This window comes from Phymastichus coffea, unplaced genomic scaffold, assembly GCF_024137745.1.
Source record: "Phymastichus coffea isolate CEN01 unplaced genomic scaffold, Cenicafe_Pcof_1.1 PCOF00055, whole genome shotgun sequence".
Classification (NCBI taxonomy): Eukaryota; Metazoa; Arthropoda; class Insecta; order Hymenoptera; family Eulophidae; genus Phymastichus; species Phymastichus coffea.
Window position 1 is genome coordinate 611,717 of NW_026706866.1, and position 25,243 is coordinate 636,959.

At 35.7% G+C, this 25,243-nt stretch overlaps 4 protein-coding genes across 6 annotated transcripts; 1 reads left to right on the plus strand and 3 right to left on the minus strand.

Annotated features, from left to right (window-relative positions):
* Nucleotides 1–68: 68 nt before the first annotated feature.
* LOC131665970 (uncharacterized) lies at nucleotides 69–8,284 on the minus strand. Of its 3 annotated transcripts, none has more exons than XM_058938270.1 (7): nucleotides 7,327–8,281; nucleotides 6,484–6,610; nucleotides 3,690–3,813; nucleotides 3,461–3,540; nucleotides 3,219–3,394; nucleotides 2,855–3,060; nucleotides 75–2,792 (listed from the first exon to the last, which is right to left on the minus strand). In XM_058938270.1, exons 1-7 carry the CDS (start codon nucleotides 7,489–7,491, stop codon nucleotides 1,790–1,792), a joined length of 1,881 nt encoding a protein of 626 aa, XP_058794253.1. In that variant the 5' UTR covers nucleotides 7,492–8,281; the 3' UTR covers nucleotides 75–1,789. The 3 variants fall into 3 exon arrangements, with proteins under 3 accessions (XP_058794252.1, XP_058794253.1, XP_058794255.1); XM_058938272.1 differs by lacking the exon at nucleotides 7,327–8,281 and adding an exon at nucleotides 4,709–4,826 and having other exon boundaries at nucleotides 77–2,792; nucleotides 6,484–6,613; XM_058938269.1 differs by having other exon boundaries at nucleotides 69–2,792; nucleotides 3,219–3,540; nucleotides 7,327–8,284.
* A 3,003-nt stretch (nucleotides 8,285–11,287) lies between these two features.
* Nucleotides 11,288–17,832, minus strand: LOC131665916 (E3 ubiquitin-protein ligase TRIM37-like). The gene is made up of 17 exons (XM_058938167.1): nucleotides 17,778–17,832; nucleotides 17,512–17,699; nucleotides 17,078–17,343; nucleotides 16,759–16,969; nucleotides 16,364–16,680; nucleotides 16,076–16,285; nucleotides 15,790–15,969; nucleotides 15,599–15,713; nucleotides 15,318–15,517; nucleotides 14,917–15,244; nucleotides 14,728–14,842; nucleotides 14,436–14,541; nucleotides 13,858–14,363; nucleotides 13,609–13,786; nucleotides 13,336–13,526; nucleotides 13,165–13,237; nucleotides 11,288–13,092 (listed from the first exon to the last, which is right to left on the minus strand). The coding sequence occupies exons 2-17, from the start codon at nucleotides 17,563–17,565 to the stop codon at nucleotides 13,056–13,058; spliced, it is 3,087 nt and encodes a 1,028-aa protein (XP_058794150.1). The 5' UTR covers nucleotides 17,566–17,699; nucleotides 17,778–17,832; the 3' UTR covers nucleotides 11,288–13,055.
* A 344-nt stretch (nucleotides 17,833–18,176) lies between these two features.
* On the plus strand, nucleotides 18,177–21,258 carry LOC131666032 (uncharacterized). The gene is made up of 7 exons (XM_058938363.1): nucleotides 18,177–18,391; nucleotides 18,504–18,611; nucleotides 18,691–19,070; nucleotides 19,142–19,456; nucleotides 19,544–19,872; nucleotides 19,954–20,686; nucleotides 20,775–21,258. Exons 2-7 carry the CDS (start codon nucleotides 18,515–18,517, stop codon nucleotides 21,237–21,239), a joined length of 2,319 nt encoding a protein of 772 aa, XP_058794346.1. The 5' UTR covers nucleotides 18,177–18,391; nucleotides 18,504–18,514; the 3' UTR covers nucleotides 21,240–21,258.
* A 295-nt stretch (nucleotides 21,259–21,553) lies between these two features.
* On the minus strand, nucleotides 21,554–23,928 carry LOC131666033 (vacuolar fusion protein CCZ1 homolog). The gene is made up of 10 exons (XM_058938364.1): nucleotides 23,607–23,928; nucleotides 23,439–23,536; nucleotides 23,271–23,364; nucleotides 22,970–23,185; nucleotides 22,723–22,898; nucleotides 22,503–22,646; nucleotides 22,280–22,416; nucleotides 21,948–22,206; nucleotides 21,760–21,887; nucleotides 21,554–21,685 (listed from the first exon to the last, which is right to left on the minus strand). Exons 1-10 carry the CDS (start codon nucleotides 23,679–23,681, stop codon nucleotides 21,633–21,635), a joined length of 1,380 nt encoding a protein of 459 aa, XP_058794347.1. The 5' UTR covers nucleotides 23,682–23,928; the 3' UTR covers nucleotides 21,554–21,632.
* Nucleotides 23,929–25,243: the final 1,315 nt, after the last annotated feature.

The following is a 25,243-nucleotide window of genomic DNA, read 5'->3' on the forward strand; positions in this document are numbered from 1 at the left end:
AAAGAATAATAAAAATGTATAAATTCTCATTAAAAGTATATTGCAAAAATTTCAAATACTTTTATTATCCATTGCCCTTCATCAAACAGTGTGTACAATTTATGGTAATCTATGTTTTACTCAATACAATTTGGCTAAAAAAATTTAATTACAAAACATGAAACAACATGGTATATAGGAACTAGAAAAAATGGATGTTCAACAAATCGCGTTTAGTTAATCTTACATACTAAAAATATATTGTATACACAATCGGTTAATGCAACTTTTTGTAATAATAAATGTTTTTATTACACAAAAAAAGAAACATGAAAATTTTACAATGCTATATTTAGGGAACTTGCTAGCGTATTTGTTTCTCAACTTTGACAAATATATTTGTATTTCTTTCAATCGTGTATCGGTCCAGGTATTGGATGATAATGACAATGTAGATGGAAAAAATATGTGTATATACATATACATATATATACACATATATATGTGTATATATATATATATATGTGTGTGTGTGTGTGTGAAATTGTATTCGTACACAAATAATACAGCTTAACTGCAATTTGTACATTTTCATTGTATTAGTATGCGTATATATAATTTGAGTTATTCAGTTTTCGTACTGTTAAGTTTAATGTACGATAACGAAATAATTTAGCTTATTTCTGACTCAATCATTCGTAGGGTAGACATTTTCATGTCATACTACGTAATTTATTATTAATAGTTAATCGATAGATGACTCAAGAGCGTTTACACACGTAGATTGAACATTCGTAATATAATAATTAATATTTTTGCAATAATAAACATGATGCACCATGATTTGATGAAATGATTTGATGAAACGAGTAGAAGGTAAAGCTTAAAAACAAGAAATATATAAATGAAATGTATAGTATTGGTCAATGATTAAAAACTTAGTACTAAAGTGAATTGTCGACGTAGTCTCCTTAATTTTTTTTTCAGTTAATATTGGCAGGAGCTTGGAATAATGAATTTGAAACTGATCAATGAACTGTAATTTTATACACATTTACATTTATACACACGTACGTAAGTGCACCTGCTTGCGCATGTCGACTCGATTTTAGTTATAATATCATAAGAGTTTTTTAAACGAAACATAATAATTGGCTGTATATAGACAAGTCGATCACGTAGACGCCCGCATATCCGCATGACTCACTGTATTATTCAGTATTTTATTGAACGTTCAGAACATCGTGGAACATGTAGTTTAAAATTATATCTGCTAACTATATACATAGGCCTCGTATAGAATGTCTAATAAACTAGTTTCAGTTTTGGAAAGGAAACTTCCCTTAATACTCTTCGACTGCACGTACACGTGAACTTGTTGCTGTCTATCGCACATTTGCTCTGCATTCAATCGGTGCTCATTTATCTCTCACACTCTCGTTCTTCTCTTATTCTTTCTCTTTTATGATTCTCTATCACTGTTCGTAGGCGCCCTTAGAATGTGCCCTTTTAGAAATTTATCGACATATTATGTCTAATCTTTGATCGACTCAATCATAATTAAATTTCATACGTGAGACGTAAAATAAAAAAAACAGAAAAGATATTCATTTGTGACAAAAGAAGAATGAAAAGACAGCCTCGAAGTCACTCGAAACCAACTTGGTATGTGTAACAGTGACACCAGCCTCTCGTATGGCGTTAGGTGCATTGAACGTCCGAGGAGTGATCACAATAGTTCGCGTGTCAAAGTAACGCGCGTGAGATTGTCACTCGGTTCTTTCTTCCGCGTTGGCGGTGTAAGGGACGCTTAACCCTCAGTGAGAATCTCGAGGAGCAGTCGCTTCAAGCTGTCGAGGCCCATGAGGAAGCCGGAGTCCGGACCCTGATGTACCGTGGAATTGGAGTTGGACGGAACGGGATTGGCGGAGCAGGAGGTCGAGGTGCGGCCGAAGGTCGTGTTGGCGAAGTCGATCATGCGCACGTCGACCATGGTCTCGTCGACGACGGTCCCGGGCACAAGGTGATCCTTGGGCGGACTGACGCTCGCCGACGTGGCCTTGACCTTCCTGCGCTTGGACACGGTCGCGCAGTCGTCGTCGTCGTCCTCGCCGTCGTGGTCGTGATCGTGGTCGTGGTCGTGGTCGCGATCGTCCTCGTCCCCGTCCTCGACATCATCCTCGTCTTCGTCGACGTCGCGCTCGCCGTGGTCGCAACGCTCACTCGAGCTGTCCTCGTTGTAGAGCCGGATGCGACGGGATCTATGATGTAGGTGTCGGTTGCGACTGAGCGGGCAGCCGTCGTCGATGGACGAGCTCCTCGGCAGGTCGATGTCCGAGCTGGTGTCTTCGGAGTTGACGACGGTGTGCTGCCCGCAGCAGTAGTCGTCGCCGCTGCCACTGCCGCTGCTGCTGCTGCTGTTGCTGCTGCTGCTGCTGTGGCCGTAGAGCACCCAGTTGTCGTGGGCGGTTTGGGCGTTGATGAGAGCATGGGAGGCCGGGTGCTCCATGAAGACTGTCTCCTCGTTGACCGGGTAGAAGCCCTCGGAGGTCTTGGCTCCGCGCGCCGCTGCCTCTCCGAAGCCACGATGCAGCGTGGCCTGGCTCACTTCTTCGTTCACCGACAGATTGTAATCGACCGAGTGGTTGCTCGTGTCGGCGTCGTAGCAGCAGGCCTCGGACCCAGAGCGGGACGCTACCACCACGTTGTCCATGTAGCCGACGTTGGACGCCTCGTCCACGTGTAGCGAGGGGCTGTGACGGTGTTCGGCGTAGTCATCCAGCACGTAGCCCTCGTAGACCACGAGCAACGAGCTGAAACGGCCAGGAGGCGGATCAATCGACGGGGCTCCGGGGCCAGCGGAGGGGGAACTAACCAGGAATAAAAGCGGTAGCTGCTCTGCCTCTCGATGGCGCGTCGTAGCTGCTCCAGCCGCGCGATGACTCGCTGAATGACGCCGATTCTCAAGCGATAGCCGTTGTGGAAAAATCTGTAGAGGGCCAGCTTGAAGCCCTCTTCGTTGAGCTCTCTGCCGTAATACTTGTCGCGCTTGACGTAATGATCAATGTCCGCCTGGTAGGCCTGCGCGCGCGCGCACGAACGCCAAGCAAACCGAGTGAGTGAGTGAGTGAGTAAGTGAGACGGACGGATGGACGGACGGACGGACGGAGGGACGGTGGGACGGATGGATGGATGGATGGATGGATGGAGCGGAAAGCCGATACGAAAGCGATACGAACCTGCATGCCGCAGAGGCGAACGCCCAGCGAGGCCGACGTGCTCGCCGCGCACTTGGCTATTTGCGTCCTGCGTTTTTCCGCGGAGGCGTCGTCGCCGTGCTGCCTGGTGCCCATCTTCAGGTCCAGAATGCACGGGTGCGTGTAGCGCGACGTTATGTTCTCCAGCAGTAGAAAGTCTGCAAGCAGAGCGAGTTGTATGATTGGCGGGGCCGAGGGAGCGACGACTCGCGCTTGGCACCTACATTGCTTGTTCGCCGACGAGTCTAAATGCGTGCCGGGCTTGAGTATGTCCACCGAGCTGTTCTTCCTGTGGATCTTCATTCTGCAACAGATTGGCGCGAGTGAAACGCGTGGCCCGGTGGCTCGGTGCAGGAAGGAGGCTGGGGCTGGGCGTGCGGACGGATGGACGCGGATAGACGCGGATAAACGCGGATAAACGCGAGCGCCAGTAATAAAAGGCTATTCTCGTACCTCAGAACGTCGTCGCGCTTCCTCTTTGTCGAGCCTTTGCCGGGCCGATGCTCTTGGTCTCTGAAACTTGGACTATAGCGTTTCTCAAGCTTGACCTCGCCGCTGCTCGTCGCCTGCATCACACCTGTAACACGAAGGCACGGGCATAAGCAGCCGTGGGCGAGGATCATGCGAGTGTGGATATCGATCGATAGTCCGTCGGGCTAGATTTGGCCAAGACGAGTCGCGTGCGCACGTGCGCCGACTCGCAAATCTAGCATCTCCGATCAACGATTGATTAATCAAAAGCCGGCTTTTCATTGTTTGCTTACGATTCGAGCAATCGTGCGTTAATGTTCATCAAAGCCTGTATTTCAGACAAAACAAAGACAGCGGCAATTGTTACACATTTGATTATCTACAAGTAACTCGTTGGCGCAAAGCCGTCGCGAACAATTTAGACAAGAGTTTAATACATAGGTGATTATTGGCAAGATACCGCTTTTAATTGCGAGCAATTGAAAGCTGACGTATCGATGTAAATATGAGCACGTGACTTGTAGAGTGCGCCATGCAACATATTACAAATGCAAAGAACCACCCCCCTTGTTTTAAAGTTTTCACTCGACTGGCAGAGATGCGTGGCTTCGATTAGAATTGTTCTCACTAGAGGCGACCAAGCATCTTCTCCGCACGTTCAACGTATCAAATCAAGGCCAAGAACGGCAAAATTCGTGTAACAGTTAGTCTGACTTTTGGCTGAAATAAACGACTACGCGAGCGTAGATCTGACAGGCGACAAAGGTCAAATAAATAAATAATAACCGCATCGTTAACAACTATAGTATTAGCAGTAAGAACAGATACATCGATAGAGTGAATCCGCCTGAATGGAGAACAATTCTGAGCATATGAATATGTATAAAAATGTTGTTGAAAATGCTTGTCGGAGAGTTGTATAAGATAACGCCTCCGAGCTCAGCTCTAATATTTTTGCTTGATTTTGGTATTATATTGATGATCAGCAACAAAATACAAACCCCGAGCATTGGCCAAGGAGAAGCAAATGGAATGTGTTCAGGGCACTAGTGAGTCTGCGAGCAGGCCATGCCTCGATTCCCAGACACGTATCCTTGTGACTTATTGGCTCTGGGGATACTTGAAAGAAAAGGTTGTTTTTCTAGACAATCATCAAACATTGCGCGATTTGATGTCATATTTCATCTCGCAATTGTTTCCTCATTATCTTTCTATCTTTCTTTCTTTCTTTCTTTCTTTCTTTCCTATTTATCTTTACCCTTTTCTTTTTGCAAACCTTCAGCGCGTCCCTCATGAGCGAGCACAATGTTCTTTTACACTTTCTATCCCCCTTTATCCCAACTTCGATTGCCGATCGTAATATGCTACCGACCCGCGCGATTTACGCCAATCCCAATGAACTCTAGCTCCAACGATGAAACTCGGACGATCGCTTCCAGAGAAATCACTCGCAGCATCGCTGCAGCGCGCGGCCATTCTTTTATCGTTTGTCTTTGTCTCTGCGGTGTCGCCATTTTCGCGCTGCAGGCACCTCGAGTAAATTCTCCTGGCGATTTTCTTTTTCGTTTTTCGTCGACGAACACACGTCACTCGAGATTATTAAAAGCTCGTGGAAGTGTTCACTCAGTCAGAAACGCACTGACTCATCAATTGCTCTGCTTGAAAATCATTGACCGTGCGTAAACATACTTACCTACTACGATAATGCGTCAGCAATAAATTATTCGGATAATAGGTGTACAGCTAAGTACCAGGCATTGCTAAATCGCCTACATTTCTTTCAATCTTCGACAGTTGCAATTATGCTGCCGAGGTTGATTACCATTACTATTGGCTATTACGTCGATCACGACCATCTTACCAAAATTTGATTATCAAAAATTAACCCGGTCACAGGTCGATACTTGAATCGCCCCGAGAATACCGAGATAAAATGACCTAATGAGTACATCATCATTTAACAATTAATAATACAATCGTAAAGCACTGTTAACTTCATTAACCGTTAACAAATCGACATCAAATGGAAGACTTTACTTCGTACGCGAGACGAAAATAAACGACGCCTATGTACATCGTACGATACGCGTCGCAGCCACTTGTAAATTAGCGCAATGACGTTTCAAGTAAACGTACGGCTGTGACGTTTTCAAACGGATGCTGAGGCACGCGTACACACACATACACGCACGCACACGCATAAAGTCGGGATTAAAAAAGGTAATATTACGTAAAATGTTTATTGACGAAAATGCTGTCGCAGAGAAAAGCGTCATCCTCAGTTTGTTGCACTGGAATGACGTTTTATCTACAATCTTTAGTACATTTGCTTTGCAATTTATCGGAACTCTCTTATCGTATTTAATTACATATATACGCATATAGTCCGATGAATTGTCATGACTGTAACAAGAATGATCATCATGTAAAAAATCACGTAAGTGCGTGCGATCGCGCTGAAATGTACTGCGATGAAAAATAAAAAATTTTTTAAATAAATAAAAAAGATGAGACTTTCTTGTGACATTTATAATAGAAAAAGAAAAAGCGCAATAACACACAATAAAGACTAAAATGAAGTAGATAGAGATAAAACGTATTAATGTTAAAAAAAAAATCTAACGAGAGTGATACATTATACATAACATAAGCATGATAGATAAAATCGAATGTTTTAATTGTTGGTATACCTTATCTAAGCAGTAGGCGCGCGAGTAGCTGTTGATAATGAAAGGGTTTTTTGTTTGTTGTTGCTAGTATCAGAATATTAGCTTACCTTTGAATTTTGGGACAAACATTTGTATATCTTGTGGAATGTTCCTGTAAAAGTCAAGTTCTCTGCAGTTCAACGGCTTGCAGATGGTGTTTTGATTGAACAGCAGTAGCCTCGTATGACCGCCGACCTGCACGTGGACAAACAAGTGAACAATGAGAGTCAGCTGTGTTGCTTTCCATAAAGTCGCTGGTCTACATCAAACTCGACTCTCAAGTAACCGTCGGCCGAGTGCCGCGAGCAGACGACGAAAGCGAGTTGTCTGTTATCAAACACTCCGTCCACGTACGCGTTCGCGTACGCGTGCACGCGCACATGGACACACTCGCGGCCAGAGGCAGAGCGACGACGTAAAAGCGCACGCGAAACAAAGACATTCGCGCGAGCGCGCAGGGAGAAAAGAGAGCCGTTTCACTGTGGAGCGCGCGCGCGTACACGCGTACGTTACGTAGTCGCGGAGAGCGGCTGCGCTGGAAAGTCGACTTACTTGGCTTTTGCAACGCCTTCTCTCGAGCTCTCAACTTTCCAGCGTCGTCATAAAAATAACCCGCTCGCGCACGTACGCGCGTGCACGCGCTGCCTTTGCATGCATAATGCGACGGCGATGCGCTTATCGTCGCGGCAACGGTGAGAACGACCAGATGTCGTGAAAAAGGGACCGCGACAGGAAATACGACGTGGATGACATAGTTCTGGCTGGATGTTGCGAGCGCGATGGGGAACGGAGCAGCGATTGTGGCCACGTACGGGAGAGGATCGCGCTGCAGTGGTGGGGATAGTGGCAAAAAAAAAAAAAAAAACGCGAAAGAAGCCATAAGTGCGCAGGCAGGAACGGGGCTCTCTCACCTGATTCTTAAGTGGATGGAGAGCGACTTCCTCATCGTGATCCTGGCAGAAAGAGGTGGCTGCGCTGGCTACGGGGGAATTGGTGTTGCTAGGATTGCAGGCTGCTGCGCTGTGGCACTGAGTTGGTGCCTCTCCCATACCCCAGGCACCCGTCGCGTATACCATGCCCGTCAGTCTCAGCCAAATTTGCTAGCGGCAGCCTCAGCCACACACATACGATAACAACACCAGCGCGTACCGCAAGCGCTGCTTCTTTGTCGACCTTCCCCCTTTCTCTCGGCCGCTTTCTGCAATTCTGCGCCGATCCGATCGGCTCCAATTCGTCCTCGTCAACCTCGTTTCCTGCGACTCCCCGGCCTCTTATCGAGATTTCGCGCATGCACTTCGATCAGATTCCTGACTGCCACTCTTCTCGAAAGCTCTCTCTTTCTCTTTTACTCAGCTGCTCGCTGCCTAGCGCTTACTCTACTGCTACTCGCTCGATGTGCGCGCGCACTCGACTCGTATAACAGTCTCGCTCTCGGTCGTCGAGCTTGAGCCTTAATTGCTCGCTCTTGTCTCTGATCAGCTGTGCCTAGTTGTGTCTCGCTTGCTCTTCCACAGCAACGTCTGTCGTCTGCGGACGTCCCACGGTGACTACTCCTGCCCAATCAGTCTACAATTCTTATTGTCCTTCCCTCTCTCCAAATACAATAGTTCACGCTTGGTGTGCAGCGCAGCACGAGCCTTCTGCTCTTTATGAGTACGCCTTCTATTCTGTCGTAATGATTGCAGACTGTTGTTTTGAAAGCTCCAGTATTGTGGTGGTATCTTGAGGGGCAGGTCACCGTAAAAGATGATCTTTACTGGATGGACAAGGGCTTTTCTATGAAACTTAAAGTCACTCGTCTGTCGTGAGCTCTCGGTTCTCGACAATGGCCACGATGACTACTCGCTTCGATCTGGCTGCTCTCTGTGTATACCTCGCTCAACTGCTAAACCCCTCTGCGTGTGCGCCAACCCACTCTCCCTCTTTCGCTCTCTCTCTCTCTCTCTCTCTCTCTCTCTCTCTCTCGACATATATATACATATATATACATATATATACACACACGCTCATATACATATGTGTATATATGTGTATATGTATATATATATCGCTTGATTGCTCGATTTGCTCAATGAATGAGTATTATATATTGCGTTCTCTTCGAATCGCGTAGATGGCCATAGATTTGCGTCGTATTTTACCGTATGTAGCTTCTTATCACTAGTACCTTACTAAGTCAATAGATGGTGCTGATTCTTTTTTACAAACTTAGGTGTGTCTCGTGTAGTCAGGACTCAGTTTATTCCGCTCCATTCTCGGTTATTCTACACTCGTAGTCTTCAAACCCTACATTGCTAGCCGACCTTCTAGCAGCGGCCAGTCTGCATAATATTTTACGGTGCTGGTCAAGCAAATATGTATTCTTTCTGCGATGTTGCCACTCCTACGTCCATCAAAACAAAACACAAACAGAAAGTCCCACATATAGTCTATAATTACCCAGTGTAGATTTTTCTTAACAATTAAACTTATAGCAAATGCGTCCAAACCATTGTAAAATATTGTTTACCTCGTCCGAATACATAAAAAAGCTCTATTTAAAATTTTACCAATGTTGCCAATAGGCCTATATTGTTTATCAATGAATTGTTAATAACTATATAATGATCATTTTTGCATTTGAAGAGGAATGCAAAGAAAGAGTATAAAGTCAACGTTCTGATCAGTAAGCGTGTCACGGCAAATCGATACAATTAATTAATGAGTTATAATTTTAATCACTCGTTATATCTCACGAAATTATCACATTTTGAGAATACTCGTGGAAGCTTTTTCATGTATTTTGATGAAATAAGCAACTTCTATTAGATATCTTTGTAACATTAAGCTTCGTTTTTGAGATAATTTCATTTGTATATCAAAGTAGTAACTAAGTCCTTACTACTCAGTCTGTGCGCTCGAAATCTTCGGAATTTGCATTGAACAGCTTAAGAAACAAAAAATAGTGATGGAATTTCGCGGACCTATAGCGATGTATACTAAACTCCCCTGGGCATTTATGGCAATATCGTAATTTTAAACTCGTGTATTTTTTAATCTTTTAAATTCTTGGGCGTATGTAATCTTTTTCAATATTTGGAATACGTGACGATATTGATGCCATTGCGTACTACTTAGCACCTCACGCTTTTTTATTTAAAAAATAAACGATCATCGACCATCGTCTGCATCCTTTGGCAACGTTCTGGCTTTGAGAATACCCCGCCGACCAATTCGGATTTTGTATGACCTTACGATATATATCATCAAGTACAGCAATAAATATGATTTTAAAGTTTCCACGCAACTCAAGATTTATTATGACAGTTTGTATGAAAATAAGTGTCATACTTTTTTCAATTTTTATTAGAAATTATTAAAATTATAAATGTGCGCACGGACAAAAGACGAGAGCGTAGACTTTAAAATGACCTATTGCGTAGTGCCTTGAAGAGATCGATATTGAACGCGATGGCGGCGTGATCTCTACATGTAAGCTGTACAATTCTTCAAACCGATTTCCCCATGAAACTTAATTTAATCAAACTAAAATCGTGTACTTTTATAGCGGCAAGTCATAGAAAAAATACCACAAAGCAAATATGATAATTGCAAATAATTACTGTGGACTTGAATAAGATAGAATTTTCCATCACATTAGTCGATCCAAGCTCTTACGTGAATCATTGTACGTAACTATGTGTAGTGAGATGTTACGAGCAATTAGATACGAGGAAAATTGTAAATTTTTCACTGATTAATAATCTCAGAGTAAACTTTTGCATTTATTTCCTTTGTGCGATAACGCAAATGACGACAAGACTCTAGCTTCGTCGACTTTCAAAATCGCTTCGATTTATTTCGCAGCTTTCGTTCGCGTATTACATTCTCATCGGATAGAAAACAGTGAGGCTTCCTCGTACAATAAATGTTGCGTTGACGATATTTCTTGGATATATTATTTATAATAATACGTCACAACAACCATCTAATAATAATTATATAGTAAAAATCCATAATATGACAATCATGTACCTTGTTGGCTCTTTCCGAAGTTTTCTTTCTTGCGTCTTCGGTTCAATTGTCGTCTTGCAATTTAGTCTCTTTCTTTGATATTTCGGTACGGTTTATCGATCTGTTTTTCTTTTCCTGCGTGTTTGTTGCAATACGAAAGAAGGAAATTCGGTTCAGTAACTCTACAGTGCTGATTTCTGTATAAATACGCGTTCCGATATAATCCATCTACATGGAACACTAAAACTATGAAATCTTTTTATTTTTGGAGTCTGGTTTCGTTCAATAACTTTAGCGATTCGAAGTAGTTTTTATTTTCTGTGCAGGTCGACTTCAATTGTTGCGAATAACTCTCACTTTATGCTTTTTGTATCTCGCAAGCAAAAAGTGCGTGTAGCTGCAATAATGTGCACGCCTTCACTCTATAAACTGGAAGGTCATTGCGGCTATAGATTTTATATTTCCAAACTGGCTCATTTCAACAAAGGAAAAAAATTTTTTTTTCAGACAAAAATTTTTTACGAAATTGGTATTTATGACCTTCAACAATTCTTTCACGCAAGATTGATCAATTACCTATTAATCATTTCGAGATCGTTCGTGTTCGCGATAATTTGTATGAAAATTGTATGTTATATTTTTTGGAATTCATTTAAACCGATTTACGTTGTATCAACTTTAGTGATCATACAAAAAGAAATAATTTTTGCTGAAGTTTGATTTGAAATATTCTATACAAAAGTGAAACGTTTGGTGGCACCAGAGCAAAGATGGTAATACAATTTTTTATCGTGTTTTTTAATTTTTTTTCTTGGTCTAATATCAAACTATCAGATTATTATTGTCATAAATAAAACAACTGCACTCAAGATCATTAAATTGATTTCTAAACTACTTTATTTCACCAAGACAAATTGGCTTTGAAGGTCCGCTTATAAAAATTACAATTGATTCTATAAATAAAATAAATACAGAGAAAATCTAAACAGGACTGATTTTATAATAAATGCGTAATTGCAAAAAAAACTTCGATTTTGTAGACAATTTCGTTTGTGCTTGTTGTGTACGCCATGTTATCTATGATCACGAGTATATGAAACTAGTTATCGGTTTATTGAATCATATAATAAATAAATTTGTGGATTAAAAATCTATTCTAATTTATGAGCATAGATGAATATTTGAGAACAGTAGAGCTTGTTGTCGTCGAATCACTTAGGACGAGAAGCTTTTAATTGAACTTATTTGTCAGTATTTTTATCGTGACCTAAATGGTTTTTATTATTTGAAATGAAAAGTTTACAATCGATATTATTACTGATAACGTCATATAATTATTTGATAAGAGTTGCAGAATCGTTAGAGTTTTTCTAAACGAGACGTACGAGATGATGTAGAATGCAAAAAGAAGTAGTAACTGATTAGCACTCTCAAATATTTAAATATTGATGGACGACTCTTTGCGAATCAATGCAAAATGGCCGATGATAATTACAACAGCTCGTTCTTGTCAGTAGATGTAAATATAGTACACGTTTCAGGATATACTTGAAGATTCTATTTAATTAACTACAGTAAAGAAAAATTGTTGCTATCCACTTAAAACGTTTTCTTTTATACTCGTAATAAACAAAAAGTTTAGCGGCTATTTTCTCAATGATATAAACGATCGTGGCACGCACACGAGTTACAAATGGACTTAACTATCAAAAAGAAGACAAAGGCAAGAAAAGCTTTGTTTAACAAATAAATGTTATTTTAACATTTCAGCTTGGTCTTTTAAAAATGTTCAAATTTATGACGTTCGGTGATGTAAAACATTGTATTCTACAATCACTTATTACCACAACTACGTTGTTACAATATTGACAACAAGTGAAAGTGAGAGTTAATGTAAAAATATTAAAAACCAAAAAAATGTTGAAACTGATGAACGTTTCGAAAAAGTATCCCAATAGAATATACAGTGGGTCATAAACTTGCTATTTTGCCGTTGCCATCGCCACGGAAAGAGGTCGATGAGGCACCAAAACGAGGTCATGCTTATAGAGTGACATAGAATGACTTCGATTGGCTTCTCTCAACGGATGGCGCGCGCGCATGGCCAATTTCAGTCGACGATGGAAAATCTAAAGAAAAATATTATTCAGATCTGACGTGACCTTACAACTTATATAAATTTATCATCGAAACATTATTATTATTTAGTCACCCTAGCATCTATACATATTCAAGCTCGGCAAGGTCAAAGGAAACTGCTTTTCATACTACTTTTCGTTTATTCTATTTTCATTATTTCCACTTACTTTTTATGTAGCATGTAATTTTCTAGTAATTTGAAAATGTAATGATCACATTTATGATAAAGTTACAGAAAATTATGAAATGATATGTACATTTAAGAAAACTGACCAACTTCATTGAAATGTTTTAATGAATAATTTGCTATTTGATATTTTAAAAACTATCAGTTTCATTAAAATGTTCGTTGTATTCATAACTTTTTTAAATTTACGAATACAATAAGAAGAATTTTTCATCAATTTTCATCACTCATATATAAAAAACGCAAATATTAATAATGAATAGTAATAATGAACACAGTAACTGGAATTAACGCAGTTATCGCGCATCATTTTGATTGAGATTATTGAGAATTTGAATACCTCTTTTCCTCAGTCGATCTGTAAACAATAGTGATTCTTACGAAGCATTCACGCTGGAAAAAGTTTCTAAATTAGAATAGTAAAGCTTACTTCGGGGAAGAAATATTTCTTGTATTTTGATTTTTAGGACTTTGTAAAAGAAAATCCATACATGTCATTTGACCTTGAATGTAAAAAATAAGAATATTACAGTAAATATATTCAAAACAAATTATATAACAAAAAGTTAATTTTTAAATAATTGACAAGCTCTAACTTTACCATGTTTATGCTGATATGAAGGAGGGACCCAACTATAGTTACTAGAATTTGTCAGATATTCTGGTAACTTAAAGTTACTTGCGGCAGCCGCTTCTTCATGATGATTGGAATCAAAATTTTCATTTGGTGGCAATGTTCGCTTTGCGACTTGTGGCGAGGCAACAGGTTCTTCTTTAGGTGAAATATTTTTTCTGAAATTTGAAATAACAAATTTTTTAACCGATTATTAACTTAATTATTAAATATTTGATTTGATGGGCAATCGAAATTCACCTCAAATGTTCAACGCTAGCATTTGTGTTATTGCTAGATGATAAATCTATACGTCGAATCAGTTGTTCAAACTCATAAATTTTATCACTTTCAAGATTGGAACAGTTCGTATTAGTTGCAACTGGTGAAGACTGGCGCCTGGGTGATATCTGACCAACTTTTGCATTACCTAACGATACTAAGTGAAGACAACAAAAATTAAAATACTTGTATTATGATTCAAATGAATAACTAACTAATGAAACATACAACTCGGTACTGTTAAGTTTAACCATCGTGGTGTACCTTCTTTATCCATTAAATTTATTTCAGCGAGTTTTGAGCAAACGATTTGATCTTGATCATAGTTAATAGAATTAGATCTAGTCGTCGGTTCCGAGCGAGTTGTTTGATTATTCATTGATAATATATCACCAAAATCTTGATATCTACGTTGATTATCTGAGTTGACGCGGCTATTAGAAAAAGGTAAGACAGGAGATTGACGTACGCTAAGACGTCTTTTCTCATTGGCATTCAAATGAAAATTCAAATGTCCTTGTACAAAATCTAAAGAAATGTATGAACCCACTTGCTCTGGACTATGTGAAGTTGTATTGTAACTTTGTAAACTAGAAAAAGGATTTATTGAGTCGTTCATTTCTTCAGATCCTTGCTTGAAATTTAATGATGCCCAAGCTGAATTCCTATTATGCCTTTCAAATAAATGAAGCAACATAATTTCGTCGTCCAGTCCGTCGTTAACCCGTACTCTACTGAAAAACGATGTATATTAAAGCATGTAATTTAATCAATAAAACATGAGTTAACTCCTAATTTTATATCACCTATTACTACTGTCCGTAGTTAAATTATCATTCTCCCGACAATGTATCTTATTCTTATTCTGAAACCATGGCACTAAAGACTCGGCAACTTCAATGTCATTCTCACCTATAAAATATATCTATATTTATTTGCATACGTTTATTGTTAAATGAATAGACTTTTTTTATTTTCCCATTATATTGAGCCGAAATTAGATTAATGAATGTATTTTTCATTTTTTACAATGTATAAGATTGACGTTTTATTTGTTATCATATAAAATGATTTATATATGAATAAATTAAACCTTACCTGACATTGTTTCATTATCCACATCATTTTCATCGTTAAAATTGTCATCTAATAAAGCTGAATTAGTTTCAATATGTTCACATTCCCCAAGAAACATTTCATGCTCACTTATGTCCTAAAAATTAATGATTAATTAATTTCATTTAATATAATTTGTTTCTAATAATTTAATTAAAATATATATATTACCCCACTCTCGCTGCTACTGCTGCTTGACGGTGCGTCAAACTGTTGACAGTTCAAAACAGGTGCTAAATTAGAAATTGGTGTTGAATAATGTTCGCCACAGTTTTTGTCCTCAATTGATTGTTGAGAAGTTTTATGATCTATCAGCTGTTGGCTACCACTTGCATCACTATTGGCCAATTGTTTAGTTTTATTCATTTTCACTGACATGGAACGAAGGGGCGAAGAGGGTGCTGACTTTGAACAAATATTTGTAAGTTCATTAATATCACACAATGGCATGTTTTTCCAAAAGCTGTTACTTCTTGAGGGAGTTACATTTTGTAAAGTTCTGAAAATGTAGTAATACTGTAGAAAATTCGATGTTCAAAGTCAACACAGTTTATAACAAAAAGACTACTTACCTAGAAGGACTAGATGTAACAGAAAAAGTCTCAGTTGAGTGCGGAGCATTGGTAGAGCGTGATTCTTCAATGGCTTGATCTTTCTCTTCTTGTAAATCTTGGTGAATTTGTTGTGTAGATGATGACATTGAATTTTCTAACGTAGGATTACTACAGCTGCTTGTTGCTGCAGCATTACGTGAAATTTCCAAAGCCAGTCTCTGAAAATAAAATACATTTGTTTTACTATCAAAAGTGCTCCATTGTAAAAATATTTTCAAGTAATCAAAAAATAGTCATACTTCTTTGAGTTCATTAATTTGAGTAACGTATTGATTTTGAACGGTTAGTAATTGATTGATATACCACTGTTGGTCTCGACAACGTTGATAAAAAGTAGGAGGTCGTACTTGAAACCTAAAATATCATCATTAGTAAAAGGATAGTAGAAATTGGTGTAAATTTATTCATTATTTTACGTGAAATGTTTTACCTTAAAATTAAAGTATCTAAGTCTGTATTTAAATACCCTTCTGTAGCTAGCAAATCTAATCTAAAAAATCGATTGTATCCCCAACATTCACCAATTTCAAAATCAGATGCAAATTCTCTTACAATATTTTTATTAGAATCTCTTGATCCTTGATGTATCATTTCTACTCTGTATTCATACCTGAAAATGTATGAATTGATGTAATGCTATACTTAATTAAACCATGAATAAAATACTAGTTTGAGTTTATTATCTACTTCACACAAAAATAATATTTTCAACATACTTGGAAGTTTCTGGTAAACCTGCGCTTAGCTCTAAGAATACTGATAGGTAGTTTCCTCTTACTACTCCGTTACCATCTGGATAAACTTTCAAGCGCCAGCATAATCCATTAATATGTAAGGGTGCAGAATAAACAGGATCCGCCTTAAGTTGTAATTGGGAAAAGTGTTGCATTGCAAAAGTAGCGCTGTCATAGCCAGGTACAATTTCGCTATGAATGAAATAAAATAATTAATAGAACTAATTTATAAAATAATTTATTAAAATATAGTATTCCCTAACTTGATACCTTGGAAAGTCAGCAGGTACTGGAGGTGTTACAAAACTAGTCATTGGTTTTTTACGAACTTGGTATATAATATGTGACAACTCTGCACTACGAGTGATAAGTTCAGACTGAGAAGATGAATGTAATTGTTGTTCAATATCTTGTAACAGTGCTTCTAACTGTTCTGTTTCTAATGTTAATAAATTTTTCTGACCCATTAATGTCAACAATTTAGATTTCAATTGAGCATCTAAACGAGCAATCATCAATTCTACAGCATTCCTTATTTCTCTGACTCTTTCATCTTTTGCTGACCTGACTGATTCTACATTTCTTTCCTGTATGTATTTATTTTATATTAATCACTTTATAATTAGTTAGATTCAGTATCATTATATGAATAAATTATGACTCACGACTTCTTGCACAATTGTTATCAGTTCTACAAGTCTACGCTTCAATTGTCCTATTTCAGATTTGATTTGGTTGACATGAGTTTCATAAACTTCTTCTAAAGGCTTAAAAGTATGTCCAGAATGAGTTCCACCCCACAAAGCACATTGATGGCATATACATTGTCGACAAGTCCAACAGTAGACAGATAGTTTTTCATGATGAGTTAAGCATCTAATACAAATTTTATTCACAATTTATATACACACATAGACAGACACACACATATACATGTATATATATTCTTAAACAAATTATTACTTTTAATGAAAATTGACTTACCTATCTTTAGTTAGGTCTTCAAATTTAGCACTAGAAATACTCACAGACTGCAAAGTATCTAATTGCTGAGTTACTTCTTCTACCCATCGACAATTTACTAATTCATGTAAATGCAGTGCAGCTCGACAGTGAGGACACTGAGATCTTTGTTCAGTTAACCATCGTCTTATGCATGTATAACAACATAATTTACTACAGTGAGGACATAAATGAGCATCTCTTAATTTTTCCATACAAATAAAACATCGAAAGACTTCTGCCAATGTCTGAAAATAATGCTTCAATAAATTAGTTTACTGGCTTTATGAAAAAATTAATTTTGAAAGAAGTCTTTTATTACAATTTATTAGATAGTATAATAATATGAAAAGAATTTTATGATAAATATAATTTAATATTAAGAAAGTTATTTTTGTATTCAGAATATTAATTACCTCAACACTATGATCATCTGTATTTTTTGCCACTGAATTATCTCGGCTGGTCATTTTTAATTGTGAGAAATAATAGATAAACTACTAAATTCTTCCAGTACCAACAAATCAATTTATTTCTGTGAATCTTACTTGTTTTGCTTATACATTTTGAGTCTTCTTTGTCATTTGCTGCTTATAAAAATATTCTGCATTAAACAATTAAAAATTTTTATTATTTCGATTTAAATCTATATGTTATTAATTTTTTATTCTTTGTTCTTTACCCACAAATTTGACAAATCTAAATTTTTTTTCTAATAAACAAACGGTCAATTACCACTACACTCACGAATCTACCTAACACTATGCTACACATATATAGAATACGTATTCATGTATGTTTTAAGGCATGATTCATTTTCATGAAATAGTATGTTATTTGAAAAATATCTCCTACTTTTTTGTATAAGAAATACACCATTTTCTAAACACTCATATTTGAAAATATGAGATAGAAATATTACATAAATATCTTTTACTCGATTAATATTGGTATGAATTAATGTAACGTAAATAAATTTACTTGAATCTGAAAATTCGTGTTACCATGAAAACTAGCCTTTCCTTTCATTTATTCCCTCCCGGCCCTCCCCTTTCCTTTAGACTGTTTGGTTTGTTGAAAATGTTGGTCTCATAAATACGAGAGCACATGGTTGCAAGTTCCGGAGCTTGAGAAATAAAAAAGATATGATTTTTATTGTAGTTTTTTTTAACAACAAATAGTCATCTTTATTTTAATAACATAGATTTCAATAAAAGTAAATAATTTCTTCAAAAATCGAAAGCAGAAAAATATATTTTACATAACCTCACATTAGTTATAAGGAAACAATTTTAGGTTAGTATTAGTATTTTCAATTTTACTGCTAATTGACTACATAGTTTATTTATATTTGTAGTTATAGTCATACTCATTAATATTAAAAACATTTTTTTTTTATATATTATAGTGTCATACAATATGGGTCGAAAAGCTAAATTTGATGAACAAATTAATAAAGGTACTAGACGTAAAAGTAAAAATCATCAAGAACCAGTTTTTGCTGAAGGATTGATAGGTAAATTAGTTTTGGTTTTACATATGTACATATAAATATATGATTGTCTTCATTTAACATATTGAAAGCTATATTACAGAAAAAGAAAAAGGAAAACCAAGTCATAGACAAGCACAAAGAGCAAAAAAAAGATTGTTGAAACAAAAACAAAAAGAAGAAAGGAAAAAAGTTAAGCAACAAACCATCAATAATAATAAGCAAAATGAAAGCCCTAAATTAAGTAAAAAGAGGCAAGTACAAGATGAGGATAATATTCTACAACCTAAAACTAAAAAATTAAAAACAGCAGATCAACAGTTACCAAAACTACAATTATTTAAGGAAAGCAAAGCTAATAAACTAACTGATGAATTCAACAAAAAAAAGAAATCAAAATTGGTTACAGAAAAAAGTATACCAGGACAAAATAAGAAAATGCAAATTGATCAGAAAGATAAATTAAAAAATACATCAGTAAATGTGAGTAATAGTTATATCTAACAATTAAGATAGGATCATTATGATTGAAGTTGTATGTTATATCTTTTCAGAGAAAAGTAACGAATGGAATAGATATCTTGAATAAAGCCATAAATGGAAAGAAAAACCTAAAAAATAAAAGTAAATCACAAGTGATTACTCCTAAACAAGTAGATGGTAAAAAATCAAAACTAAAAAAAAATAATGCAATCCAAAATAATAAGAGTAAAACCAAAATAGTAAATAAAAAAGATAATCTACAAAATCCAAAAAATGATTCTGTAATGAGAATTGTTAAGCAAAAGAAAATTCACTCTATAGTAGAAAAATTCATGTATGTAAGTGATGATAGTGACAACGAGGATAAGGATAGAGATAATGAAGCTGTAAATATATTTCTACATATGTATTGAATGGATATAATTTAAATGGATATAATTTAATAGGTTTTTTAATTTAACTATTTCTTACAGGATAAATACTTATCAGAGGATGAAATAGAAGAAACTGATGACTACTTAAGCAGATCAGTCAATAAAAGTTCAAGTGATAGTGAAGAACTAGATCAAGATTCAGATGAAAATCCATCTGATATGGAAAATGAGGATAGCGATGATCACAATGACAGTGAAATGAAAGATGAGGACAATGATGATGAAGATGATTATGAGAATGATGATGATGACGATGATGATGATGATGACGACGATGACGATGATGATGATGATGATGATGGTGATAATGGTCTATTACCGATTGAGAAAGCTAATAAAAGGTTGAAGAAGAAACAAGAAAAAGAGAGGTAGATTTTTATTTTTTTAATGTATTTTTGTTTCATTTGTAAATTACAGATTTAAAATGATTAAAATTATTTCTTCAACAGAAAACTAGCTGAAGCAGAAATGAATGAAAGTATAATGCAACAGCAAATATTTAATTTCCCTACTAAGGAAGAGCTTGAAAATCCAACAAATCTTAAAGATATACAGCAACGAATTCAAGATGTTGTAATGGTATTATCTGATTTTAAGAAACTGAGGCAACCTGAAAGATCTAGGACTGAGTATATAGAATTACTCAAATCAGACTTGTGTACATACTTTAGTTACAATGAATTTTTAATGGATAAACTTATGCAAATCTTTCCATTGAGCGAACTGCTTGAATTTTTGGAAGCTAGTGAAGTTCAAAGACCTATGACCATTCGTACAAATACATTAAAAACACGTCGGCGAGATTTGGCACAAGCACTGATAAACAGAGGTGTCAACTTAGATCCCATTGGAAAATGGACAAATGTTGGTTTAGTTGTATATTCATCTCAAGTACCAATGGGTGCAACCCCAGAGTACTTAGCTGGTCAGTACATTTTACAAGGAGCATCTAGCTTCCTTCCAGTTATAGCTTTGGAACCAAAACCAAATGAAAGGATATTAGATATGTGTGCAGCACCCGGGGGCAAATCTTCACATATTGCGGCTTTAATGAGAAATACCGGTGTCTTATTTGCAAATGATGTAAACAAGGACAGAATTAAAGCAGTTATAGGTAATTTTCATAGATTGGGTATTACAAATTCAGTTATTTGTAGTTATGACGGGAGAAAAATACCGTCGGTAAGAATTTTTTCAATTTTATAAATCTGAAACCTATATACTTATATAAGAATTTTTTTTCTTAAATTCTTAATGTTTTTAAATTCAGGTGATAAAGGGATTTGATAGAGTGCTGTTAGATGCACCTTGCACAGGTACAGGTGTAGTTGCTAAAGATCCAAGTGTGAAAACGAATAAAGATGAAGCAGATTTACAAAGGTGTTTCACGTTACAACGCGAATTACTTTTAGCTGCTATAGATTCGGTGAAAGCACGATCGGGAACGGAACCCGGTGGAATCATTGTATATTCGACTTGTTCTATACTCCCTGAAGAAAATGAAATGATCGTTGATTATGCATTAAAGAAACGAAACGTAATGCTGTATCCAACTAATTTGGAATTTGGAGCTGATGGATTTACGAACTATAGGCAACACCGATTCCATCCTTCATTAAAGTTAACTAAACGCTTTTATCCTCATATGCATAATATGGATGGATTCTATGTTGCGAAATTCAAGAAATTTTCAAATATTATTCCGAAACAAATAAAAAATGTTGAAGAAGATTAAGAAAAATCAGATTAGAAACTTATACTAATTAATCTATTTTCTGAAGTTTTGTATAAAATAGAAATATATTTATAAAACGTGTTTTTAATCATTATTTTACAATAATATGTACAATTTTTCAATTATGTATCATTCAGTTTACATGTATAGATTGAATACATTTTCAATGATAGATCAGAAATTGTAAGCAATGTTATGTGTGCCTCAATCAATCATCAATGTTCAAGTTATCGATAGAAAATAAATGTTCACTAGCAAACTTTTAAATCTAACATGGAATGATTTTATTAAAAATATAACTTTTTTTATTACTAAAACTCATTTTTGGCAACATCAAACCTAAATCAGTTTATCAAATAATAATAATTTTGATAACTATTATAATAACTAACTTCAATAAAAAAAAATGCCTTTCAGTTCTTGATCACATAATCTTTTCACCTCTTCTGCAAAATTATAGTATTAAAAGTTATTTATTACATGGATCATAAAATTACAATTTATAAGCATATTTACTTACCATCAATTTCAATTATACTAGCATTTTTTTGCTGGATAACAACAAAAAATTCTCTTAAATTTGATAGCTTGCCAACAATCCAATAATCGCTCATTGTTTTGATAACTATTTCTCCAGCTTCTTTTAGTCTAAAAATATTACACTTTATTACAATACATTCAATTGAATCACATCAATCTCTAACAAACCTTATTGAATCACTATTAATGTCGGTTATGATTCTTAAAACTTCTGGAGTTGTTAAGGCACTGGAAAAACGTCTACTGTCAGAATGAATTGTGCTTTTATATGCTAAATTCAATTTGTTGAAATACAAATATTTAGGGCTTGATTCTGATGAAGACAATGAATGCTTAGAACATTGTTCTGCAACAGCACTTACTAATGACGTTAATTGCACTCCCAAAAATGAATCTAAACTACTGTAAAACATGGGACTATTTGTGTCTAAAAAAGTTATCATACATGTATATAAATTTTAAAACAAGATTATTCAAAATATATTAAAAAGAAAACTTACTATCAACAAATAAGCAAACTGTTGCACTCAGTGCCCTATAAACTATCAAGTACAAAGGTGTAGCTTTTGTTGAATAATTGATGAACACTTTAGGCAACTTTTTGACATCGTTAATACTTGAAGGTCCAGTAACGAATCTGTGTTTGAAAGATTAATTTGTATTAAATGATTTTATTTCTTCTTTTATTAAAAATTATATCAATTTCTTATAAATCAACCTTACTTTCCATAGTGTAATGTACTAAATGGTGATGCAGAATTGCGAGGAATGGATCCTCCATCTAGCTCTTTTTCTAAATGAGCTGGTAAAAGAGTGTTTACTAGATAATGATAAACTACTTGCATGTCTTCAGGTTCTAAGCCACTCCTAATCGGAAATTACTTTAATTTTATAGACAAAATACTAAATAAGATTTGAAATGATTATATGAAAATTTAATTACCAAACAAGTTGGTCGTTATATAAAAATGCTGAATACTTCACTTGTGGAAAAGTTGACTCAACTAAATTCATGAAACATTGAACACGTAAAAATGTAACTTTGTCTAACGGTAGAAATTGTAAACCTTGAAAAATATCTAAAATATCACTATTGTTGAGTTTCAAAGATAATAAATACTGCAAAAACATGTATTATATAAGAATTTACATAACAAATTCATGGACTGTATAAATTTACAAAAATTTACTCTTGAATAGAAGTGATCCAGTTTATGTTTTAATAATGTGACCGAACCACAGTCAGGTTCATTCAAAATTGTATTAAATGATCCCATAAAAAGGCGAAAAATGGTGTATGTTTGTTTCAATATTGCTTGACAAACAGCACTTGATACCTCATCATTTTGATATTCTGTTTTTTCACTACCATCTTTATCTTTTGTTATTGATGGTAAACCAACAATCTATATTCCAACCAGTTTAAATAATAGCATTAATTTTCAAATTCTGATAAAAATTCAAAGCATAGAAACTAGATTGAAATTTTACCATAACCATCCAAAAATCAGTTTCAGGCTGATAGTAAATTTGACGAGTTTTATGAGTGTGGCAATAATCACAGGATTTCCCAGGGTTAAATGATCTATCATTGCAATAAAAAAAAATTATAGTAATAAAATTATCATAGCAAATAGTTCTATTGGGTACTGTACTTACTCTGTAAATTTAATTATTGCTTCACTAAGTCCAATATTTCTAATTTGACTGTCAATATCAGTTTTTGCAGGATAATAATATAGAATTTTGTTTTTTTCCTAATCAAACATTATGTATTACCATTAAACAAATTAATTCCAATAGTTCATGTAAATAAAAAATATTCACCTCTCCTTCTTTCTTTGCATAATTGCTATTAAAAATATAAAATTGTTCTAACGTGATGTCAGATTTGGATGACATGTTGATAAAAATAAGTTATAACAAATTTTAAAGAAATTAATTATAACTACTCATTTATGACTTAATAAGTTTGAGCTACATATGCATATTGTGAGCTATTGAATTAGTATGAAAATTAACAATATCAATATTATTGACGAAGTATTAATGACTAACGAGTAGAATAGACGTTCATCCTTAACAAATGCACAATGCACATCAATTAAGCCAATCACGGTGTTACTGTCCACTGTCCAGTGTCAGCCACATTTACAGTCTATAGTTACATTGCAAGATTTGCGTTTTTTGTTCTTTACTGTTATCAGCGCCTCTATCGGTCGGATTTGAAACTTATATTAAATCAAAACAAAACAACTTATAATAAATTTAAAAAACTGTAATGTAATAGTAGGGTGGGATTTGATTTCCAATAAAAAACTTAACAATTTTATAAAGTAATTACATATGCATATCAGTTTATCTATATGGCGATCGACCAATTCATACACAAAGATTTCTTTCGCAAACGCGAAAATTTTCACGTACACCAATATATGAATTTTCGTACACACGTATATATTACATAAATTTACAAAAATATGATATGTATGCTTCTATATATTCTATTTTTATTAAATTTCTAGCACAATTTTTGGATTCATAAAAGTAAAATAGATACATGTATTAGATTTACAGGTTATACGTATACCAATGCAATATATTAGGTAGTGAGATTACGTCAGATGCTATAACAAGCCGCTAATGTAAGTATGGTGTCAAAAGGGAATTGGGATTAGTGGGTGTTAAGACTAGAGGGTTTGAACGTCGTAATGTAAAACGTACTTAGGAGTTATAGTTTTAGGATATTCATTAAATATTCGGTAAAGTAATCAAAGAATGTAAAATTTTTTGTCAAAGAGAGAGAAGAGATAGAGGCTGACAGAGAACAAGAGTCACTTATGTCTGGAACTTGCGCTAATGGTAATAAAAGAAATACAGTTTTTACATCTTTCTGCCATGTGCAAAAACTCGATGCAAACAATCCTACTAAGAGAAATACGGATTTCGCGTACGCGAAGACTGGCGATACGCCTCTTCCGCGAACCTCAAATCAGTAACGCGCGAGATTTGACTGTGATCGTAGAGATTTCAAGAAGACAGCTCCGTTCGTGTGTAACAATAAACCAACCAGTTGCTTAGTTACTCGCTTCCCTTGGACGTAAACCTCACACGAGACAAGAATCTACTTTCCCGCACTAGTTAGGTAATGTACTAATACGCAACATGGGAGTGCAAGTAGGGAAACACGCACCGTGCATGTGAAAATCACATCATGCGTCGAGTACTTAGCCTACTGTACTCCTTAGTAGCGTTATGTATTATTTTTTCTGAAGAATATCAAGATCTTAAAATGAATATACACATATTCTGAGAACATTAACAAATAATGTAGTATATTTGAAAAAAAAAAAATTTTTCTGTCTCGGATATAGTTCATCAATAAATGTTATTAGTTCGTCTGTCTTTTCGCGGTAATTTTTGGTGATGGATAGCGCATCGGGCGAGTTATGTACATTTTCAAG